The following is a 23340-nucleotide window of genomic DNA, read 5'->3' on the forward strand; positions in this document are numbered from 1 at the left end:
GCAGTAACAGAACCAACAACAACCATGTCAGCTAAAGAAGATTGATGATCGGTTTACATATAAATCATAGTGCACCAGATAGCTGAGGAAAAGGAGGCTGCTTCAATAATATAACTTTTGCCACAACTAGAAAATTGTGTTTATAAACATTTATAAAGGGAATTTCCAACATGCAGAGGGAGATTGAAAAAGACGAGAGGCCCACCATTATGATGATGATGATGATGCAGGCTGTGGAAAGCATGAAAAGGCATAAAGTGCTTTTAGTTATTGACTCAAACCCTAACCCGAAACTTGAACACAACATGGAGAAATGGAAGGGTAAAGTTTGCAGACTGCAAAATAATTCTGCCATGGAGAAAAGTTTGCATTGTCTGGAAAAATTTTATAGTTTTGCATACTTTTTATTTTAATTGAAAATACTCTATTGATCTTGGTTTGTGAAATCTACTCCGTTTTGGATTAATTTTAACCAATCTAAAAATTAAATAAAATATAATTTGGTTTTTATGGCTTTACACTTATTGACCAAACAACCACAGTTTTTGTTTAAAAGTTGTTTACCAAAAGGTGTTGAAACCCTTCTTTGTAGTTACCGTAGCTCTATTTCTCCTTAAGTTTTGCCTCATTAATGCAAGTTTGGCCTTTAGGCAGCCAAGAAACATAGCAATAAAATACAAGAAAAATTGGTAGTGCGAGTGCGAAAGGAAAGCAAAAAGTGGAGCTCTTTCAAATATTTGCTGCAAAGTTTTTGCTCCAATGCAAAGAGAAAGTTTTGGAGCCCTTTTGCAGTACTTCCTCCATCTCGCAGTTTTCGCATTTTCGTCCCTCGACAAGCGTTGATGATGCTGCAACTTTTTTATGGTCCATCCGGATGCAAAATAATATCTCAATTTTCGCCAAAAGGGTGGCAGGGAGATTAGAACGTCTCGTAGAAAGTCAAATAGTCTGGCTTATTATCTCTCTGCAAGATATTTAAAATATTCAGGTGGTTGTTTCTAGTTGCCTTATACAGTAGTCTCTATTCTTTCTAACTCATAACTGCTTTCAAAAACTTTTTCGATAGAAAAAGTTGTTGTACATTTTTTGTGCTTCCCCTGGAAACAATTAAATTTAATAAACGCAGTTCTCATTTATTAGTTTGTGTGGTTACAGACAAAACAAATTGCTAACCCAGTTGAAGTAAAGTTTGCGTTAAAGTTTTATTTCATTTTTTGGCTCTAAGTGATTTGGCTTTTTAAGAGTGCTCTAGCAAATCCTCCAACTTCTCCATTTGGCTGGGCAAAAAGCACGTAATAAACTCGATTTAAGTGCCGAAAACATACGGCCACAGACAACAAACCGAGCGAGCAAACCCAAACCAACCACGCCAGCAAAGTCCAATGTCCACGACAAACAAGCCAAAAGCCGGACACGGCTATCTGGCCCGAAGCTCTGCCCAATTTCCCCTGCCCAGCGCCACCATGCTCAAACATGCACTGATGCCAGCGATCCGTTGCGAAAAAAAAAAAAAATAACCCAAAAATGAGAACAAATGGCGTAAAAACCAAAATAAAATGGTTAGGACGCCACGAACTATTTTGCGTTTGCCGTTATATGTTCTGATTCTTTCTTTTGTTTTTTTTTCCCGTTGACCATAAATAGTTATGCAGAAATTCTTTTTTTATTATTTTGCTAATAGTTTTCTATTTTTAAAATATTTTAAGTTTCATAAGAATAAAAAAACCAGAAAGGATTCGATCGTTCCTTTTAGAGCTTGTCATAAAGCTCGTTGTCCTATTTAATTAAATTAAATTCAAACCGTAATTCTAAAATAATGAACCATAACTATGTATCAAAGTATATTTAAATCAATGGAAAAACAGCAAAATTATGTATATATATATTTTTTTATTTTTTTAAAATACCCGACTTTTATTAATTATGAACAAATTCAGAGTCAAACTTTTCCAACTTGAAGAGTCTCTACAACCCAAATTAGTATTATTGCTAACAAATCGAAAAGGTTACTTTCGATTATGATATTTTGAAAAACTGCTCTCCAAAAGTTGTTTTAGCTTAACTGGAGGCTTTGCGTAACCTGTTACAGACTGCAAATTTGATCGCCCAAGCCTCCATTTCATCCTCATTTACAAGACCAACTCTGAACCAATTCCCGTATGTATTTAAAGTACATTTATGTCAATCACGCTCATTATGCGCACATCAGTGCGTTAAATTATTCATTGGGACATGGGGAGACGAACATGCAAGGATCGCATCAGATTGCGCTGTCGATATAAATGAAAATTGAGACCGTTGTGCAAGGAAGTTGAAATGCCAACGGAAGCCGCCATATTTGTATGTACGGCCAGATGCTGACCGGCACCGCAAAGCGGAAAACCCCACAGGATGCAGCTACGGCTTCCTGCTTCCTCCGGGTTCCACGGTTTGCTTTTGACCATGGCCAAGCAGAAATCTGTTCCGCCCGCAACTCTCTTTGTCACCTTTTCCATATTTTTAAAGCCAGACAAACTCTTATTATAGCCTGAATTTTAAAAGGCAGATAAAATTTCACTTCACAGCTCTTAGAAAGGGAAAAACAATTAATAAACATTTAAACTTTTTGCAGACACTAATATTACATTTTTGGTAAAGAATTTTGTATAACGCAAAACGTTTTATTTGTATTGACCTAAAACGTAGTTGGTTTAACTTAAGTAGTTTTGAAAGTATGAAGTATAAAGTGTGGAAAAATTTTAAATATATATCTCAATAAAACTTTTAACACCAAATTATGATTTGTTAAACGCTTCTTAAGGCATTGATTGTTGAAGAGTGATAAACGGTGCGTTGATGCCGCTCATTAAATATAATGCAAACATGTTGTGACATCAAAAGAGAATTTTCCCAAGGCGTTGTTCAAATTTTCACAACGTATTCCATTTAAGGCGTAAGAAGATGAAAAGCTGTTGAAAACCATTGTGAACGGGAGGTGGTTGAAGTAAAAGTGATGTGTGAACTGCAAATTGCAAGAGCTGACAACGGAAATTCGTCGGCTGCTGGCAGTGAAAATGTTTACGATATTCATGGACTCAATTTCAAATGAAGGGTTCTGGGGGTTCGGGGGAGGAGCGGTTTAACATCCAATCGTTAAGTTTGTTGTGAATTTGAGTGGCAATTATATGGCCCTGCTTCCTTCATATCTTGCAACATTTTAAGCACAGTTGTGGCCATGGTCATTTTTCTGAATTTTAAAGAATTCGGGACCGTCTATCGATAATAGTGTGTTGTAAAAAATAGATATTTAATAAAAAAGAGAGAGAAAATTCAACAACTAATCTGTCAATAAATACGACTTATAGAGGTTTTTAGTTATAAACATTTAATTTAAAGTTTGTCCTTTGATAGATAGACTTGTATCTGAAATAAATAACGACATTTATAAAAATGTTGTATCTAAAATAATTTAGATTAGTTGTTATCACATTTTAGCCTTAAAACCGAAAAACTCAGTTAGTTCTATTTAACACATTTAAATGTTTAATAGAAAAATTGCGAATGTTATTACAGTAAACCTGGTGATTGATACATTTCAATACCAATTTTTTGAACTCCATTTGTCGTTAATTATGAACACTGCAGTTGGAAGTTCAGGCAGCACAAAATCCCTGAAATCTCTGGCACATTGCTCAGCTGACAACTGCCGCTCCCCTCAGACAACAACAATCACGGAAAATTGTGTGTTGCATACCCCCAGGCGTGGCACGTACTCCTGCCAACTGTCAACGCGTCATTCAACGCGCTAATTAAGTGAAAAACTATGTTACACACAGACAACCAACGCTCACAAACACACATCTTTTGACCCAAAAAGCAAACAAAAACATGAACAAAAAAACAAGAAGGGACGTTTAAGTCAAAGTTCGCGACTAGCAGACACTCAGTGTCCTGTCGCTTTATTTTGTTTTTACATTGCATTACATTATTAACATGAAATATTTCACAACTAAAAACATAATCTTTAAAATTTTGCACATCATTTATACTACAATTAAAGTATTTTTACTATAGATAGTAGTATATACCTTCAAATTTATAAGCGGATGTTTAAGGTTTTTTTTCAGAGCTATCTATAAAAATGTACTTTAGTTTACTTTTTATATGGTCCGTACATCTGACACATAAACTCCAAATGATTAAGTATACCCGTTTACTTCTTTGAGTACTGGGTATAAAAAGCGCGCAAAGCTGTTGACAAACAGAAAGGAGCAGTGGACGAGGAGTGATTCTGAACTGGATCTGAGTCCTGAATCCGAAACTTTCTGCTTTCTGTGTGCGCCCACATAATTCGAAACAGCGACAGATGCAAATTTCCCTTCGAGCCCAAAAGGCCCTTAACCCGTTTTCCTGCTGATGGAAAAACAAGCGGATATTTAGGGCAGAGGTCGGGCCGCTCGAAATCAGAGCAAATAGCTAGGACAACGGGCTTTAAAGCTAAAGTAAAAGCGATGCGTTAAAGATCTAATGGGATTGAGGAGCCAAGCTCCGAAAAATAGGAGCCAAGTTGAAAACTAAAGCACGTCCTGCCGGCCAAGAGTCAATTAAAATTTCTATTTGATTTGGCAAACGTCAGTGACAGGCAGACTTCCGCTGGCAGACCATTCGGCAAAGGACCTGCAGGTCCTGAAAGAGAGACAGGTCTCACCAGGTCCACCCACCCAACCGACCACCCTCGTGGCCCCAGCGTTCAAAGTACAGAGTGCAGAGTACCAGAGTACATGCCCCATCCCATTGTGCTGACCAACTGCCAACGGCAGTCCAGACAGATAAGAGCAACTCGAAATTGGCTACAGGTAGACAGCGTAAACACGGGATAACGTCTCTCAATGTTCTTAAAAGGAATTTCGCAGAAATTGCAATAAAAATTGTGTTTAATTAAGGAGATTCGTTTTTATCAATGATTTTTTAAGAAGTTTTCTGAAGATACGCACAAAATTATGTTACTTGGATTACTAAACATGTTTTAAATGTTGCAAAATTATTTCTTAATTTTAAGAATATTTTATATATCTTTTCTATATATATTCATTAATAAAATAAAAATAAATGGATAAGGAAATAAAATAATTTAATATGAAAATAAAATCAACAGATTTATTTTTCCATCAAATCAACAAATACATCAGAAGCTCATATAGAGTCTAAGTTTCACACAAAAATAAAAAAAAAGAATACAAATATACTAAATTTGCGTAACATTTGCGTGTAAGGTCCCATTTGGTTTTTACTGTCCTGATTTTAACAAAAAGAGTGGTTGAGGCTTAATTTTTTGTTTACTTTTGTCTTTCTTTGTTTAATAAGCAAAGCTCTTACTAACAAATCTTTATGGGTATTCTGTATTCAATTTAATCCAATATTTTGTGCCCAAAACAAACTGAATTCGAAAGAACTTTCTGTGGAACATCCTTGAACAAACGATTGGCATGACGACGCTGTCAGGTAAACGAACTCAATGGCCAAGGCAGCCATGGAAAAAGATAAGCTGAAGGGAAAATAAACTGAAATTGAATGAGTCCTGGCCAGAGTTTGGGGTGAAGTTGGCTCACAAACTGCAGCTCAAATGCTTTATTTTGATTTTTATGTGGAGCTAGCAGTAAACCCCAATATGAACTAAATCAAAAAGAGGCGTAAAACTAATTTCGAACAGTGCAAAAGCTGCTAAACGAAATTGCAGCGCTTTATAATTTATGGGGTCATACAAGCATACTAGCATAAATACATAAAAAAGCACTATAACAAAAGCGGAATAGCTGGCGAAATTTATGACTTGCGGTTGCTACCTGGCATACCCACCTGTGTATATGAGTTCGCGATAAAAACTTTCGCTGTTGAAATACGTGAGTATTTGGTCTGAAAAGTATGCCACAATAAAGTTAAGCCATTCGGATATATACGGCGATATTAGAACACCGTTGTTGCTTAGCTGGGTTGAGCTGCAAATATAACGCATGAAAAATTAGATAAAAATGAATTCACAGTTTCTGTATTGTTTTAAATTAGTATTGGCTTATTGTTTAAAAAAACATCCAAAGTGCAATAAATGTAAACAAAGCAAAGGGGCCAGAAAAATAAATTTTCCTAAGAAATACATATATTTAATTTATCAGACTTTAGTTAATTAAATTGTCAATGCTAAAGCCACACTAATTTAAATTTCAGGGCCTAATTATGGTTTCTGCCTAACTTCATTTCATGGAAATATATGTATATATATATATGTATATGAGAACATATTTTAAAAGAAAAGTACTCTATTTAATATGTTCTCATCAGGAGTATGATCTTGATATTGTAAAAACGTAATTGAAAACTTGGAAAATTGCCCCAGTCCCTGTCCAGAAACTTGTGAGTGTTTGCGTGAATCCTGCTTCAAAGATTTACAAGACTTATTAGTATTGTATGATTTAAAATTTAGTAGTATAGTAGAATTTATAAACACCAATTGTCCTGAATCTTTGCTTATTTATTTATAGTTATAAAAAAAAACATATTCTTAATCAGCATTACAGGTGTAATCCGTCTGTATGTTTCAGTACTTTTTACTTGCTTAACTTAAAACTATTACAATCGACTTTAGATCAGATTAAATTTTAAAGTTCCTTTTTGTTATTTTTTTGCTAAATAGCTTTTTCTAAAATTAAAGACTGCATACTTGAACTGTCTACCAGATAATCAAAGCAAATTATCAAAGTGTTTTTTAGTTGTTGTTATTTATTTGGGGTTTTGCTGCCGTTTAAATGAATTTTAAAGCTGCATTTAAGGGTGGGAGTTGGCAGGCCACTCAGGTTTAGGCCACTTTTGTGGATGGCGCTGCATCTGGCTTCTTGGCTGTTTTGTTTTTCTGGCCCTGTCGGTTGCTGTTTGTTTTCTGGCCCGTTCGTCGTTTGTTGCCACTGCGCTTTGATGGAGAGCGTCTGCGTTGGCCACGGCGACCGCGCCTTCCCTTGCCCCCGCACCTGCGGTTGCCCCTTCGGCGGTTGTTCTTCTTGCCACGCCCCCTGCGTCCGCCCCCGCCGTTGCGCCTGCCACCTCGCCGGCGATTACGTGGCTCGGCGCGGGCCAGATCGATTTCCGCCTGCGGTTCCTCCTCGTCCTCGTCCTCGGCCTCGTTCTCGAGCTCCTTGAGCGCCTCGAGATCCTGGGGGGACAGCTCCTCTTCCTCCTCTACCTGCTGCTGCTTCACTCCAGTCTGTGCCTTTACGGGTGAGGTATTGGTGTTTGAGGTCAACTTTTTTGCATCCACTTGGCCATCCATCTCCTCCTGCTCCTCAGCCTTGGTTTCGTCGTCTTCCTCCCCATCCTCATCACCATCCTCACCATCGTTGGCTAGATCCTCTTCGTGCTCCAGGATATCATCGCCATCCTCTTCATCCTGCTGAACGGCATAATACCTGGCATTCAGACGCTGAAGGCGACTTATCTGCTCTAAGGCGGGTCTGGCTTGGATTGTAGACCTCCTTGGCTTGGCAGAGGTGCCAGTGCCAATGCTGAGCAATGCCACCAGGGCAACAAACATGAGCCACTTTGATGACATGACTGCTGGATGTGTTATGTTGCTGCACTATTCCTGAGCCACGGCTTTTATGGCGATCCAAAGTTCAGCTTTTGGGCGGCTGAGTAAACAAGTCGAAGACTTTGTTTAACTTGGGAAAGTGGGTCTTCGGAACCCGAAATTGTGGCTATCAGGAAGCTCGACACATTTTCTGACACCCCCATATTTATGCGCTAAGCAAATTTAAATAAGTTTTTTATTGTTTACGAAAAGTTAGAAACAGCTTCGACTAGGGCTAATGATGCAGTGTTCCAGAGTCACGTAATTCAGCATTTGGCTTCCAACAATGCGGCTCCGTTGTTAATGTTTAATTGTAGGCACGTACTGGGGCTACAACAACTGCATAAACATGGAAATTATCTGACAATTTCAGGGAAGAGAATGAAACAGCAGCAGGCTTTTCGCTTTTCGGTGGGTAGTATGATGGGTGGTGGTTGGCGGTTGGCTAGGTGGCGTTAACACGTCTCCACTCTGCATATTAAATGGAAAAATAATTTGGCAACCTATTGGACACAGCTGTGGATCAAGAGATTGAAATCATTATTATTCGGGAATAATTTATGAGGGCGTGCGTTGATTGAGGATTCGATTAGAATAATGCGCTTTGATATAATAGATTAAATTTGTGTTTTAAAATTATGGAAAATATATATCTTATTAGAAAATATTTAATTGTCTAGATGTCTGGTTTATTTACATTCGTATTTAAGCATTGTGTAAGGTGAAATCATATTAAAAACATTTATATTCCAAGCAATCTATTGAGAACTCAAATTGTTGATAAATAAATAATTAGAAGCCATATAACCAAATGTAAAGAATATAGTTTAACGTATTATCCTTATTAATATGTCTTTATATATTTATAATAAGATTATAATATAATATGCTCTAATGGTTCATGAAATCGGCTCCACTTAAAACCTACGAATATTAAATGCTAATGGCTATCCAAATGTATGAGTCTGCCGTATTGAACCGTATGGAAAACCACTTTGGCAACAATGAAAAGCTTAGCCATTACCATAATTGTTTCCATTCCACACACACATCCTTGCATTCATTAAAATTCAAACTTGGCAGAGCCTCAAATGATTGAATGGCTGCCTCGATATTCTCGTCTCCTCTTTCCCAATTGCCCCGACTGACCATTATTCCGCCATCTATCCCATTGCAGGTCCCTGCCCAGCCTCGTACTTCACATGCAGCGACGGATTCTGCATACCGATGCGATGGAAATGCGACTCCAAGGCCGATTGTCCGGACAGGTCCGACGAGGGCGGCGAGTGCGGTGAGTGTTCGAGTATTCGAGTATTCAATGTGTCCCTCGATCTATGTAAACCCGATGGAAATCCACAAGAGCGGCTAGCTACCCGCCGGGGACATTAGCAGGCGGTGATTGCTTTATTATTGGTTTGACTGTTTGGTCGGAACGCTTTTTGGGCCATGCCCTGTGTGTCCGTCCTAATGACAGGTGGGCAGGCCTAAAAATTCACCACAAATACATTGCCGAAAGTACCGGACCATTCACCGGCTGTCCGCGGCAAATGCAATTAGTTGTCGAGACATTTTTGGTCCAGCAAACCTCTAAATTGAAAACCCAGCCCATTCATGGACCTTAAAAGCCAGCACTGGTTGACTGTCAGAGGGAAATTTAAGCGTTTTTCCTTAATTTCCTCGAGGCTTGTGATAAGAGGAAAAATCCACAAGGCTAAAATTAATGTATTGTCATTTCTGTCTTCTTGTTGTTTCGCTCAATGAAAACAGCAAACTGCAACAATTGCTGCTGGCCCGGAGAGTTCTTCTGGCATTTTTAATTTAATTTTTATGGCACTGCCGACGGAGAGAGAACGACAACAACTCAGACGACAAATTGTCGGCAAATATTAATGCAACAGATTATAATATATGTGCCTGGCACATCGTTGTCATCTACATTCGCCCAACATCCCGCCCCTTTCTCTTTATGTATTGCCTGCGCGATTTCAATTAAACTGAACTGAACTGAGTGCAGGCATACTACATGCACACACACACACACTCACACACACAAAGTTTATAAAGTGTTGTCATATATATATATAAGCCTCTTGATATATTGCATTTAAACTGGCCTCGTTACACTAGCGACAAAAAAGTTTCCTCAGATCTCCTCTCCATATAAATTTGTATTCAAATTTATACGCAACTTTTAAATGAGGCTTGACTTAAATGGACTCTCGGGATTTAAAAACTGTGAATATTTGAGCTTTGGCAATATTTTAGTTGCAACTTTCATGGGAATCGTTTGGTAGGGAAAGAAACCCACCGAAGAATATTTAAATTGCAAATAAATGAGAACTTTTTACGAACTTGTAGTTTAAAAATATAAGAAAAAGGACCCGCATTCTAATATTTACCTATGCCATTGTTTGCCAGTTTAATGAGAACTTGGGTCTTGTGATAAAAAAGTGTGCAAGTAAAGTCAAATAAATTTGTTAAAGAATTTATTTTATATATATCTATGCCTTTGTCTGACAATTTAATAAAAACTTTAGTCTTGTGATAAAAGCTGGGATAAATATTTTTTTTTAAATGTAATCCCTAATTGAGAGATTTTTCCATATCGGTTTTTGTTTAATTTAGTTTTATACCTATTGACCTATTCGGTCACTTTACTACGCATATTGGTCATATCTATTTATTTACCATTATCGAGTGTATCAACTTTAACGAGGTCTCTTTTCTCATTTCACTCTAAGTGGAATGTCCCCATGCAGCAGACATTACGAACAATATTATAATATTTTCCTGTTTTCCTAGAGTCATACATTTGTGCTCCTTGTGAGCATTTCAGAGATGCAAATTGTTTGACACAAATAAAAGGAAAATGTGCAAAGAAGAATTCAAATAACGCGTTGTATTCGCCCCGCAAATGGAGGTCCAAATCAAAGGCAGCAATGACAATGCCTTGACAGCGGATGGGTGGCCATGGGTGATGTGGCGGAGGCAGGAGCACGAGGAGCGGCGACATCCGACCGACATGCGCGATTATAACCATAAAAGCCACATTGGCAACACATGGGAACGGCCAAAAATATTTTGCCTGCCAAGAGGTTAAACTCCAGAGACAAGCATTGGACGTGTCCATGTCTCCGTCTGTTGTGCTTCCGTAGTCCCGAACTGCCGTATTCCCGTATTCGCGTGGCAATTTGCATGGCGCTGGCGGACGGCGGATGGCGGATGGCAACACGGATATAATACGTAATAAGCCCAAGGGCATGCAGTCACGGGGTCCAGAGGAAAGTTTAAATTTTTTATTTTGCCCCACGATCCCGAAGTGCACGGAGTAAATGGCGAAAAGGAAACCAGGACCAGAAATTTTGTCAGGGGAGCCGTGAAGATGGTGGCCCGGGATGCTGACCACCAGTAAAAATGGTGCAAACTGGATCCCGGCATTTATTTAATCAACTCTGGTCCCCAAAAATGGTCAAAAATGATGTTGCCGGCCAATTGTTAAACATTTTTAAGTGCCACAGGGAGTTCAACTAACTGGAAGCAAAGTCAACTCAAAAAATTAACGTGCCATTTAGCGAAGCGTATTTGTCACAGTTCCCTTTTTCTACGTGGTCTTTCGAGGGTTGCCCATTGTCACCCCCTAAAATGAGAATAAAACTCATTCACTTTAATAAAAGTCGAGCTAATTGGGTAATGACCATGAAAGGGAGAAGGAGTGAAAGGAAACTAGGGGTAATTTCCATTTTAGAAAGCTGCCATACCAGATGGTCACAGTCCTAATTTGTTTCCTTTTAAAATATATGTGTGTGTATGTATAATTCTAATTCTATATTTTTTATTATTTTTCGAAATGTCACTTTTAAATTATCGTATGGGTTTGTTTTTCCCCACGCACGCTCCTTTCAAATTATAAGTGTCAGGATTACACAGTTATTTCTAGGATTTTCAACTTAAAGTTCAAACTTTTATATCTGCCGAAAGTTGGCCACGACTGCCCTTGCTTGCGTGTTATTTACGATATCTCGCGAAATAATTCAGCGATTTGTACGAACAACAGCAGTAGCAGTAGCAGCAGCAGCAGCAATTTTTTTGTTTGGCCAAAAAGCGGAGCAACAAACCAGCGAACCAGCCCCAAGACCACTAACAAACCCTACCATAAATCTTCATTTCGGTTATTGTTATTGTACGGGAGGAGTGAATGTACTGAGTTTGGGGTTCTGTTCTGGGTTTCTGTTTTCCAGCCGAGGCGCCCAAGTGCAACGAGGGACAGTTTCGGTGCGGGGTTAGCCGCCACTGCATCCCGAACAATTGGCTCTGCGACGGGGAGTTTGACTGCGGCAAGGGCGACACATCCGACGAACTGAACTGTAAGTAAGCCGGCAAGCCTCGCTTGTTGGCAACGTCACCACCCAGCCTGACTTGACCACCTCTTTGTCCGCTTTTCGACCAGGTCCAAATGGCGCTACGCCCAAGTGCCGCGCCTTCGAGGGCCAGTGCCGCAACGGCGACTGCCTGGAGTTGTCCCGTTTCTGCGATGGCCGCTGGGACTGTGATAACGATGAGCTGCAATGTGGTAAGTGCAGCTACAGCTTTAGCTGGTCGATGCAGCTAATTGGCCGGTCGACGGCCAACACAAGCGTTTGCCGTTGGCCAATACAGCCAGCAGGGGAAAGGTGTTCCGGAAATTGCCAGATACTAAAAGATAAAAAGCTTACTGAAATCTTAATTCTTAACTTGTGCTTTTTAATTGTCTATGTTCTTTTGCAAATTTCTGAATATTTAAACAAAAAGCCTTTGTAACGAATATTTTTTTTTTTTTACTAAACTAAGATTTGTACCTTTTTTTATATTAAATAATACTAACGAATGAAACACTTCAACTAGTCGGCTTAGAAATGAAGTAACAAAGTATATTCAGCATTAAATTAATACCATTAAACAGCTACTTAAACTAATGTTTTTTTTGTATAAAAAAATTTCTGAGTTTACTTCTCTAACCGAGTTCCATTTTTACATCTTAAATACAAAAATTCCTTTAAATATTACATGAACGCTTATTGGTAACTTAACATTTATTAAAGAAAGTCGGCCAAAAGTAGAAATTTTAAAATAATACCTGTACTGAAAGTCATTGATTATATTAAGAACACTATACTAGTTTGCCTAATAATTCAATTTACAATAATTCTTACAAATAAATCATACAAGAAAAACAACGTATTATGTATATTTGTGGTAAAATTGATTTTTAGCGTGCTTAATCTAAACGTGTGGCCTATATATTTCCATATAATTGTATTTGTTTTATAGATAATAATATTAATGATAATCCCCATCTGCAAACAGATAAACAAAACGCTGCCTGTGCCGCGCTGAACTGCAGCTACAACTGCAAACTGACCCCGGAAGGTCCGCGATGCTACTGCCCCACGGGTCAGGTGTCCGAGTCGGCCAACTCCACCCGCTGCGTGGACTACGACGAGTGCTCCGAGCCGGGCACCTGTGACCAGGTGTGTCGCAACACGCCCGGCTCCTACGAGTGCTCCTGCGTCTCCGGCTATTCAAAGACCAAGGGCAGGCACTGCCGGGCCATCAATGGTAGGGCGAAAAAAAAAAAAAAAAACATCCCAGTTACAGATACACATCCAGCTAATCCCTCTCAATTTATAGTGCCACCAACGGAGCCGGCCACGCTGACTTTTCTTTCGCAGGGCAACATACGGCGCATTGGAACGAATGGCGAAGTCATCGGACCCACGGGTGCAAAGGATACGGCCATAGTAACGGACGACAAGGATGGCACCGGAAGTGAGGAGCTACTGCTGTCCACGGAACCCCTTCGCCTCGTTCACGCCTTCGAGGTGTGGCATCGGAACCGCACCCTCTGCGCCCTTCACAGCAACTGGCACGAGCTGCAAATGCAGTGCCAGCGCATCGATGACGCCCGGGTCAACTGGACGATGCCCATCTCCTCGTTCGTCTCCACGCAGCAATGTGAGTGTGTGTGTTTATCTTATCTTGACCCCTTTTGGTACCCTTGCGGAGGGTGTTCCAGTTTATAGCCGGAGTTCTCTGCCCAGCTAGAAATGTAATCCGCTTTTTTAACTGAATTCTGAAAAGGGACTGCAAATAACAAAAGTAATAATAAATAAAAATCATAGACTAAAGTGTAAGCTACAAGAAAATGCAGTTAATCAAACATACATTTCTGAATCAACTCGCCTAAAATAGCACAAACTTTTGAATTCCATTCTTGTTTAAGTTGTTTTAAAACAAGTATTGTCTTTTTCAAAACAACAGTAGTTGTGTGATTTGTATTAAAAATTTCAAATGTTAAAGTAATTCACAATTTGTATTTTGAAATAAAACAGTAAGATTTATTTTAAATTTTAATTATAAAAATCAGAACAAAACTCTTAAATCGCCCCTGGTTATAAAGTATTCAAAGTTCCTTATAAAATATTTTATTTACAAAATGTAACTCTTGCAATCCCTGGTTATAAAGTATTTATTTGTGTTTTCAGTCAAAGTTTCTTATAAAATATTTGAAACTTTTATTAATAACATACTTGTATCCATAAGAGTTAATTTTTTTAAACAACTTTGCTCCGCTTGAACCAATTTATATAGGATGTTTCTCATTAATTTACAAAACTTGATTGAATTTAAGTTGTTATTTTCCAATATCTGTCAATCAAGAGTATTTCAAGATTCGTTGCCAAAAGCTTAACTTTCCCCCCCGTTTTCATTGTTTGCCTGGATCTATGTTTTTTTTCGCACAGTTTTTGCGGAACTTCGCCTCGACTGGCTGGCGGGTAATTGGTATTTGCTGAACGAGGACGACGGCCTGGTCTATCTGTGCACCAATGCGATGACCTACTGCCGCCTGATACTACAGCAGGTGGATCTCATAGCCTCGCTGGTGCTGGACCCCACCAAAGGCTACCTGTTTTACACGGACGGCACGTCCAGTGTGTCGCGTTCTCTGCTCGACGGCAGCAATCGCACTGTTTTGGTTACTGACCAGGTTTATCATCCGAGTAGCGTCACTTTGGACCTGGCCAATGAGTTGCTTTATTGGATTGATATCTACAAGGATGTAGTGGAGCGCGTGAACTATGATGGACAGAACCGTTGGACCCTGAAAAGACCACCAGATGTGAGTATTACGTTGGGTTAAGTTATTATAAAAGTTTGTGGAAAGAAAAAATTATGATATTTAATTATAGTTATTTTAAGGGGAATTTTGGTATTCTTAATTTTAAGAAGACTACTAACTCTTCAATATATAATCTAAAAAAAACAATTATAATAAATTTTAGTAATTATAATGCATTTAAAAAATACAGAAAAAAAGTGTTTAAAAAAATATGCTAAGCATTATTTCTTTGATTAAATGTTGCAATGACAAAATTTTGGCGAACTTGATCATTTGAAACTTAACTTAGTTAAACAAAACTATAACCTTGTCTTTGACAAAATTTCAGACAATAAAAATGTGTTTCGAATTTCACAAAAAAAAAAACCATTTAGTTAAAACGTTTTTAAATTTATTTTAAGTATAATTATGTTTAAATTTGATTTCATCAAATGTAGCTTTTAAAAATACAGTTTGAGATAAACAAAAGTATAGCATACCTTCTGGGGCTCGCAATGTTTTATAATTCTTCATCGTGCCATTTCAGTCCCATGTGCCATTGAAATCCATCAATGCCGTGGAGGTTTTTGAAAACTCAATTTATTTGGCAACCTGGACGGACATGGATATCGTTGCCCTCGACAAATTCACGCTCAAGGCCCGCGTCCTCCATTCGAATGTGAGCCGCGGAGCCAATTTTCGAATTTTCCACCGGCAAAAGCAGCCCGAGGTGGCCCATCCGTGCCGGGATAACAATGCCGGCTGCAATCAGATCTGTGTGCCGCAGTGGACAAAAGGATTCGCCAGCGCCAAATGCTTATGCACCGCCGGCTATAAATTGCACAATCAGACGACCTGTCTGCTCTCCGCCCTCGACAAGTTTCTAGTCTTCAGCGATAAGCACCTGGCCAGGATTAGTGGCGTTCCGCTGGACACCGAGCAAGTGCAGCAGCTGGAGCAGATGGGCGAACAACCGGATGTGATGGTGCCCGTATACAACGTCACCAGAACACTGGCCATCGATGTAATGTTCGCGGCAAGGCGGTGTTCTATGTGCTTGGTGACTCGGGGCATAGCCCCATCGGGAATGAGGAGTCCACGTGCAGCATACGGAGTCAGTCGCTGAACGGCAGTGTCCACCGGCTACTGACCCACGGTCTGAAGAAGGTGCACGCGTTGGCCTTCGATTGGATCAATGATCATCTGTACTGGTCCAGCCATAAGAGCCTGCAGGTGGCTTCGTTGCGCAATTTAAGCAAGGTGCTAACCTTCAGCACAGATTGTGATGCCATGTAAGTGTGGATGTTGCTGCTGCTGATGTAATGTAACAAAGTAATTACCCAATGAATCGTACTGGTTTAGGTCCCTGGAACTGGATCCCATGACTGGACTGCTCTACTGGTCGCAATGGGAGTCGCAATCCTGCGAGGCCGGCATCTACAGCGCCTGGATGGATGGCACGCACAAGGAGCTGCTGGCCAAGGGCACCGCCGCGATGCCCATGCAATGGCCGCGCAGCCTGGACGTGGATCGACGCACCAAAGAGCTCTACTGGTGCGACATCCGACTGGGCACCATTGAGCTCATGCGGCTCGATGGCACCGGACGCGAGGTGCTATTCAAGTCGGACCAGTTCCACCCGTACTCGATGGTGCAGAACAACGGACTGATATACTGGGTCGAGAGCAAGAACTCCACGATTTGGCGGTTCCATGCTCATCAGGCCAACCTCTCGAGCACATTTAGCTCAACGGTGCATTTACAGCGTGCGGGAAGAGCTGCAGATCTGCGAATCTTCGATGTGGCCACGCAGCCGCTGTCCCAGACACCAAGTGCCTGCAAGCTGTCCAAGTGTCCGGGCATGTGCTTGAACTCGCCCAAAGGTGCCATATGCCGTTGTCCCGACGGATTTACACTAAATGGCACCGGCAGCCACTGCATCCCCCAGGTGGCTCCATCACCGATTCGCCCCAATTGCACGTCGGGATTCTTTTGCCGCAGCACGCGGCAGTGCATCGAGAGCAAGGACATGTGCGACGGCTTCGAGGACTGCGATGATGGCAGTGATGAGAGCTCCGACATGAAGGGTCCCTGCAACTCGATTACCTGCGACAAGACGCACAATTTTGTGTGCAACGGTCGCTGCTATCAGCGATCGCTGCTGTGCAGCTCCATTGCCTACTGCTCGGATGGGTCGGATCAGGCGAACTGCGAGCACAGCACCTGCAACAGCAACGAGTTCACCTGCCAGAAGAGCGGCCGCTGCATCCAATTGACTTGGGTCAACGACGGCGTGGTCGATTGTGGCCCCGACGACGATTCCGATGAGTCGTCGGAGATGTTTTTTGCCAGCAAGTGTCCGGAGTTCGACTGCATGAACGGGCGGTGTCGCCAGTTTGCCGATGTCTGCGACGGCATCGATAACTGCGGGTAAGCTTTGGGGATTGTTGTATGGATAAATAGCATTTTTTAATACCATACCCTTCTGTCATACTCCAGAAACAATGCCGACGAAGTGGAGTGTGAGCAGGAGTGCGGTCACGGCGAGAAGTACTGCCGGCCCATTGGTTGCTATGGCGAAATGCACATGTGCGACGGGATACACGACTGCGAGGACTTCAGCGACGAGGCCAACTGCAACCAGACCAAGAGCGACAACCACCCGGTGACTGGGTGGAAGGAGCTGGGCGAATGTGCACCCATGGAGTTCGCCTGCCTGGATCCGTTCGAGTGCATTCCGGAATTTCTGCGTTGCGACGGCATTCCGCACTGTTTCGACAAGACGGATGAGCTGAACTGCACGCACATCAATGCTACGCGATTTGACATGAACGAGACGGTGATCTGTGAGCATCCGGATAGGCTGTGTGGCCTATTCAAGCAGTGTGTGACGGTGGATCAGCTGTGCGATGGAAAGAACGATTGCGAGGACACCACGGACGAGGGATTCCTGTGCGCGGATAAGCTGTGCGATCGCGGCCACGACTGCTCCCATCACTGCCACAACACGCCGGAGGGATACATATGCTCCTGCCCGGACCACCTGTACCTGCAGCCGAACGGAAAGCGCTGCAGCATGCAGCACGCCTGCGATCACTGGGACACCTGCTCGCAGGTGTGCGAGAGCAGCGGCAAGGGCTACGACTGCCGGTGCCTGGATGGATTCGACCTGGGCTATGATCGGTTCACCTGCAAGAGCACCGCTCCGGATGAACCGTACGTGATCTTCACCAACAGACAGGACATCAAAGGCGTCAACCTGAAGACCTTGGAGGTCAGCAACTTTTACACCTCTCTGCGGAACATTATTGCCCTGGATTTCCTCTACAATAATGAATCCAACGTGGAGATCTTCTGGACGGATGTGATCGACGACAAGATATACAGAGGACAGCTGGTGGGCGAGAGTCTGCGTAATGTGGAGGCCGTCATCCACTCGGGTCTTTCCACCACCGAGGGACTGGCCGTGGACTGGGTGGGCAAGAACCTGTACTGGATCGACTCGAATCTGGATCAGATCGAGGTGGCCAAGCTGAATGGCAGCTTCCGACGCACGCTGATCGCTGGCAATATGGAGAGCCCGCGAGCCATAGCCCTGGATCCGAGGGAGGGACTGCTCTTCTGGACCGATTGGGATGACAACTCACCGAGGATTGAGCGGGCCAGCATGTCGGGCGATGGCAGGCGGATGATCTCCACCAGCTGGCAGTTGAGTGCCGGTTGGCCCAATGGCTTGACCCTGGACTACACTCAAAAGCGGGTGTACTGGGTGGATGCCAAGTCGGATTCGATCAGCAGCACCATGTACGACGGATCCGAGCACCATGTGGTGCTGCGAAACAAGGAAATTCTGTCCCATCCGTTTGCCATTTCTGTGTTCGAAAACTATGTGTACTGGACGGACTGGCGTACCACGTCGGTAATACGCGCCAACAAGTGGAATGGTAGCGACGTGCAGGTGCTACAACGCACCCAATCCCAGCCTTTCGGCATCCAGGTGATGCACTCCAGTCGTCAGCCCTGGGATCGCAATCCGTGTGGGGAGAACAACGGAGGATGCTCGCATCTCTGCCTCCTGAGTGGGAGGGGCACCTTCAAGTGCGAGTGTCCGCATGTGATGCGCCTTGATCCGGCCAATGAACGAAATTGTGTGCCCAATGAACAGGTGCTTCTGTTCGTCATGGTCGATGAGATTCGGGGTATTGATCTGCATCAACCGAATCACCTTACCATTCCTACCATCAGACAGTCGCCCAGGGTGAGTAAAGTTGCGTTTACGTATTAACTTTAAATTATATTAATGGTTTTCTCTTTGTTTAAGTTGGTGGCCCCACAACGCATTGATTTTCTGGTGGACGAGAGCCGCATCTTCTGGTCGGACATCCAGCAGAACGAAATTTCAAGTGCTGGCATATCGAATGGTCTTATTGAGCCCATTATAAACACTAACATTGAGAAGCCCTATGGCTTTGCCCTCGATTGGATTGGCCGAAACTTGTACTTCTCCTCGGGTCAGATCAAGTGCAATATTCTGGCGAGCAACCTCAAGGGCGAGTATGTGGCCATTATTCACAAGGACCTCAACATGGTGGACAGCATTGCCCTGGATCCGGCCAAGTAAGTCACCTTGGCTATTATCTCCACCGAATTACTGACCTAATATAATATCTGATATCCTTACAGTGGAAAGATGTATTGGATACACTCTACGTCCGATGGAAGCAAGTCCCAGTTGGAGCAATCGAATCTAGATGGCTCGGGACGTGTGTTGATCTATGAGCACGAGAACAGTCTCCAGAGTTTGACCATGGACTTTGATTCGCAAAGGTTGTACTATGCCTACGACAGTTCGGGCATCGCCTACTATGACATTCCAAGAAACGAAACGCACAAGGTACTGGTGGCCAGTCAAATCACCTCGGTCAGTTCGCTGACCGTCTACAATGGAACGCTCTACTTCCCGGAGAACATTCAGAGCGTGATCATGCAATGCGAGAAGGAAGCCTGCTCCAATCTGTCCTTCCTGAGGGTCAACACGAGTAAGGGTGTCCTGAAACTGAGCCTTACTTTAACTTGGCTAAATTCTATCACCTATTTCAGAGAGCATTCAGAGCATGAAAATGTACCATGCGGATGCGCAGACAGGCTCGAATACCTGCGCCAAGTGGGCCTCCCGCGGTGGCTGCCAGCACCTTTGCTTGGCCACCTCGTCCATTGAGCACACCTGCCGCTGCGCCCTCGGCTACGATGTGGAGCCCAACAATCGCATTGGCTGTGTACCGCGGGCGGAATTTATTTTCTACTCCATCGATGTGCTGCAGGGCGTGGAAATGATCGATCCATCGGAGCAGTTCGATACGCCTGCACCGGTAAGAAGTTGTAGTCTAGTCTCTAAAAGTTATAGTTTTAATAAGAGCGACGCTTCTAACAGGCTCTGGTGCCCATTTCGCGAGTGAGTTCGGCCAGCTTCATCGATTACCTGGCCAAAACGGACACGCTGTACTGGGGCGACAACGAACTGGGCAGTATCTCGCGCGTGAAGCGCGATGGAACCCAAAGGGAAACCATTTTGGAGGCCCTAAATCTCGTGGGATACAAGCAGCAGGACTGGCTGGGTGGCATTGCCATCGACTGGGTGGCCGGCAACATCTACTGGAGCGACACAAAGCGGAATATCATTGAGGTGGCTCGTCTGGATGGCAGCCATCGGTATGTGGTGGTCTCCAATTTGGACAAGCCCACTGCCCTGGCGGTGGATCCCCTGCAGGGCCTGCTCTTCTACATCACACAACAGCACATAGGTCGTGTTGGCCTGGATGGCAGTCAGCCCTTTGTTTTGGTCAACCAAACGCGAGCCAACTGGGCGGTTGGGAGTCTGGTGCTGGACATAGAGGCCACCAAGGTGTACTGGTGCGAGCGATATCCGGATGCCCTGATGAAGGTGGACTACGATGGCAACCTAAGGCAGCAGCTGTTGAACGAAAGCCTCAACAATCCAGTGGCGCTGGCCAAGATGGGGGACTATCTGTACTGGGCGGAAAACAAGTACAACGAGGGTATCATCAGGGTGGCTCCTCTGGCAAATCTCAGCCAGTCGAAGGTGGTCCTGCAGACGGAGCAGGATGCCATAAGGGATCTGAAGATATACTCCAAGCACCTGCAGCGGGGAACCAATCCGTGTGGCCATAGCAACGGCGGATGCGAGCAGCTCTGCCTGTTCAATGGAACCAGCGCCATCTGCGCCTGCGCCCACAGTCGACTGGCCTCGGATGGCTCCAGCTGCGAGCCGTATGACAACTTCCTGCTCTTCAGCTATCGCAGCAACATCGAGAGCATCCACATGACGGACCATGCCGATAAAAACTTTCCCGTGCAGATGATCTCCAATACCAGCCTGATGCGGAATGTGATTGCCATCAGCTACAACTACGAGGAGCAGTTGGTCTACTACTCGGATGTCCAACTGAGCACCATCAATCAGGTGTACTTCAATGGCACCGGACAACGAGTGCTCCTGGGTCAGCAAGAGCGAGTGGAGGGTCTGGCCTACGATATTGTCAACGAGCAGCTCTTCTGGACCTCGAACAACAACGCGGCCATCCGGAGCGTTGAGCTGCGGCATCTTTCCGAGCAGGCGGAACAGAACCAGAACCACGTGAAGAACGTGCTCAAGCTGCGGGAGAAGGACAAGCCGCGTGGCATCGCTGTGGAGCCGTGTCTGGGCATGATCTACTGGACAAACTGGAACGAGGAGACGCCCTGTATCCAGCGATCCTACCTCACGGGCTACGGCACGGAGATGATCATAAAGACCGACATTAAGATGCCCAATGCCCTGACCCTCGACCTGGAGCAGCAGAAACTGTACTGGGCGGATGCGCGACTGGACAAGATCGAGCGGACGGACTACGATGGCAGCAATCGAGTGGTGCTGGCCCATTCGACGCCCAAGCACGCCTTCGCCATGGCCGTGTACGGCGATCTGCTCTTCTGGACGGACTGGGTGCTCCACGCCGTGGTCCGGGCCAATAAGTACACGGGCACGGATGTGCTCTTCCTGCGCGAGCATGTGACCCGACCCATGGGCATTGTGGCGGTGCAGAACAGTAGCATCAATTGCGATGCCAACCAGTGCAAGATCCTCAACGGTCAGTGCGAGGACGTGTGCATCCTGAACAAGAGTGGCCAGGCCACTTGCCACTGCACCCAGGGTGTCCTGGCCGCCGATGGTCGTCGCTGCATCGCTCCCGTGAACACGAGCTGCGGCAGCCTGCAGTACAATTGCCACTCCGGCGAGTGCATTCCCATGGAGCTGACCTGCGACAATGTGACCCACTGCCTGGACGGATCGGACGAGTGGCGCAGCTACTGCATCTTCCGCCAGTGTCCGGAGACGCACTTCATGTGCCAGAACCACCGCTGCATTCCCAAGGAGCACAAGTGCGACGGCGTGCAGCAGTGCGGCGATGGCAGCGACGAGACGGCCCTGCTCTGCAAGTGCCAGCCGGATCAGTTCCGTTGCGGCAGCGGGGAGTGCATTCCGCGCAAGTTCCTCTGCGACAACATGAAGGACTGCCGCGACTTCAGCGATGAGAAGATGTGCGCCCCCACGCCCTGTGAGGTGGGCGATGTGACCTTCGAGCACTGCGGCAACAGCACCATGTGCATCATGCCCAGCTGGCGCTGTGACGGCGATCCCGACTGCCCGGACGGCACGGATGAGCTGGACTGTGCCAATCGCACGAACGTCAGCTGTGATCCCGGCCAGTTCCGCTGTGCCGCCGGTAACTGCATCGCCGGCTCGTGGCACTGCGACGGCGAGAAGGACTGTCCGGATGGCAGCGATGAGATCAACTGCCGCACCGAGTGCCGGAGCAATCAGTTCGCCTGCGACAAGGTCTGCATCCCGGCCAGCTGGCAGTGTGACGGAAAGAGCGACTGCGAGGACGGCACCGACGAGGTGCAGTGCCCCAGTCGGCCATGCAGGCCGCACCTGTTCCAGTGCAAGAGCTCTGGCCGCTGCATCCCCCAGAAGTGGGTGTGCGACGGCGAGAAGGACTGTCCCAGCGGCATCGGCGATGTGGGCAGCGAGGACGAGGGACCCCAGTGCGGTGGCATCGCCCACATTCCCGACTGTCCGCCGCCTGCTCATCTCTGCACCAGTGGTGAGTTGATATTGAGCTTGTTTCCTCCTTAGATTTTGGATAGGCATGAATAACGCCTTTATTAAACCATACTCTTTAATGAAGAGAATATTCAACATAAGTTAAGAAAGCTAATCAAAAAAGAACACAAAGAAAGAATACGAAACTATATTAGGTTATCATTATCAGTCGCAGAGGACTTCATACCCCTATAACTTTTAAAACAATAGCTCGATTTTGAATATACTGTTTTTGTGTCTACTGATAAATATTACCGAAATATAAATACAAAAAAGGTCTAACATGTCTCAGAGTGACGTGACAGACGTGTTTAGTGTTTCGCGATTTGTGGGCGTTAGAGTGGGCGTGGCTCCGTATTTTACTGCTTAATAACTAATAGAATCTGCATGCCAAGTCCCAGATCTCTAGCTTTTATAGTTTCCGAGTTATCGACGTTCATACAGACG

General features: G+C 44.3%; 2 protein-coding genes across 2 annotated transcripts in view; one reads left to right on the forward strand and one right to left on the reverse strand.

Moving 5' to 3' along the window:
• Positions 1 to 23340, forward strand: part of LOC128256865 (low-density lipoprotein receptor-related protein 1) — a 59976-nt gene that overhangs the window by 28159 nt on the left and 8477 nt on the right. The window contains 14 exon segments of the mRNA XM_052987557.1: positions 8772 to 8885; positions 11833 to 11958; positions 12042 to 12164; positions 12938 to 13189; positions 13262 to 13585; positions 14374 to 14750; positions 15277 to 15751; positions 15754 to 16021; positions 16092 to 17159; positions 17229 to 18987; positions 19051 to 19346; positions 19413 to 19768; positions 19830 to 20098; positions 20161 to 22894. Of these exon segments, the coding sequence (XP_052843517.1) occupies positions 8772 to 8885; positions 11833 to 11958; positions 12042 to 12164; positions 12938 to 13189; positions 13262 to 13585; positions 14374 to 14750; positions 15277 to 15751; positions 15754 to 16021; positions 16092 to 17159; positions 17229 to 18987; positions 19051 to 19346; positions 19413 to 19768; positions 19830 to 20098; positions 20161 to 22894 (8541 nt within the window).
• LOC128256869 (zinc finger and BTB domain-containing protein 47) lies at positions 6741 to 7605 on the reverse strand. The gene has a single exon (XM_052987561.1). It carries the CDS (start codon positions 7574 to 7576, stop codon positions 6830 to 6832), a length of 747 nt encoding a protein of 248 aa, XP_052843521.1. The 5' UTR covers positions 7577 to 7605; the 3' UTR covers positions 6741 to 6829.

The sequence above is a fragment of the Drosophila gunungcola genome (assembly GCF_025200985.1).
Source record: "Drosophila gunungcola strain Sukarami chromosome 2R unlocalized genomic scaffold, Dgunungcola_SK_2 000030F, whole genome shotgun sequence".
Taxonomy (NCBI): domain Eukaryota; kingdom Metazoa; phylum Arthropoda; class Insecta; order Diptera; family Drosophilidae; genus Drosophila; species Drosophila gunungcola.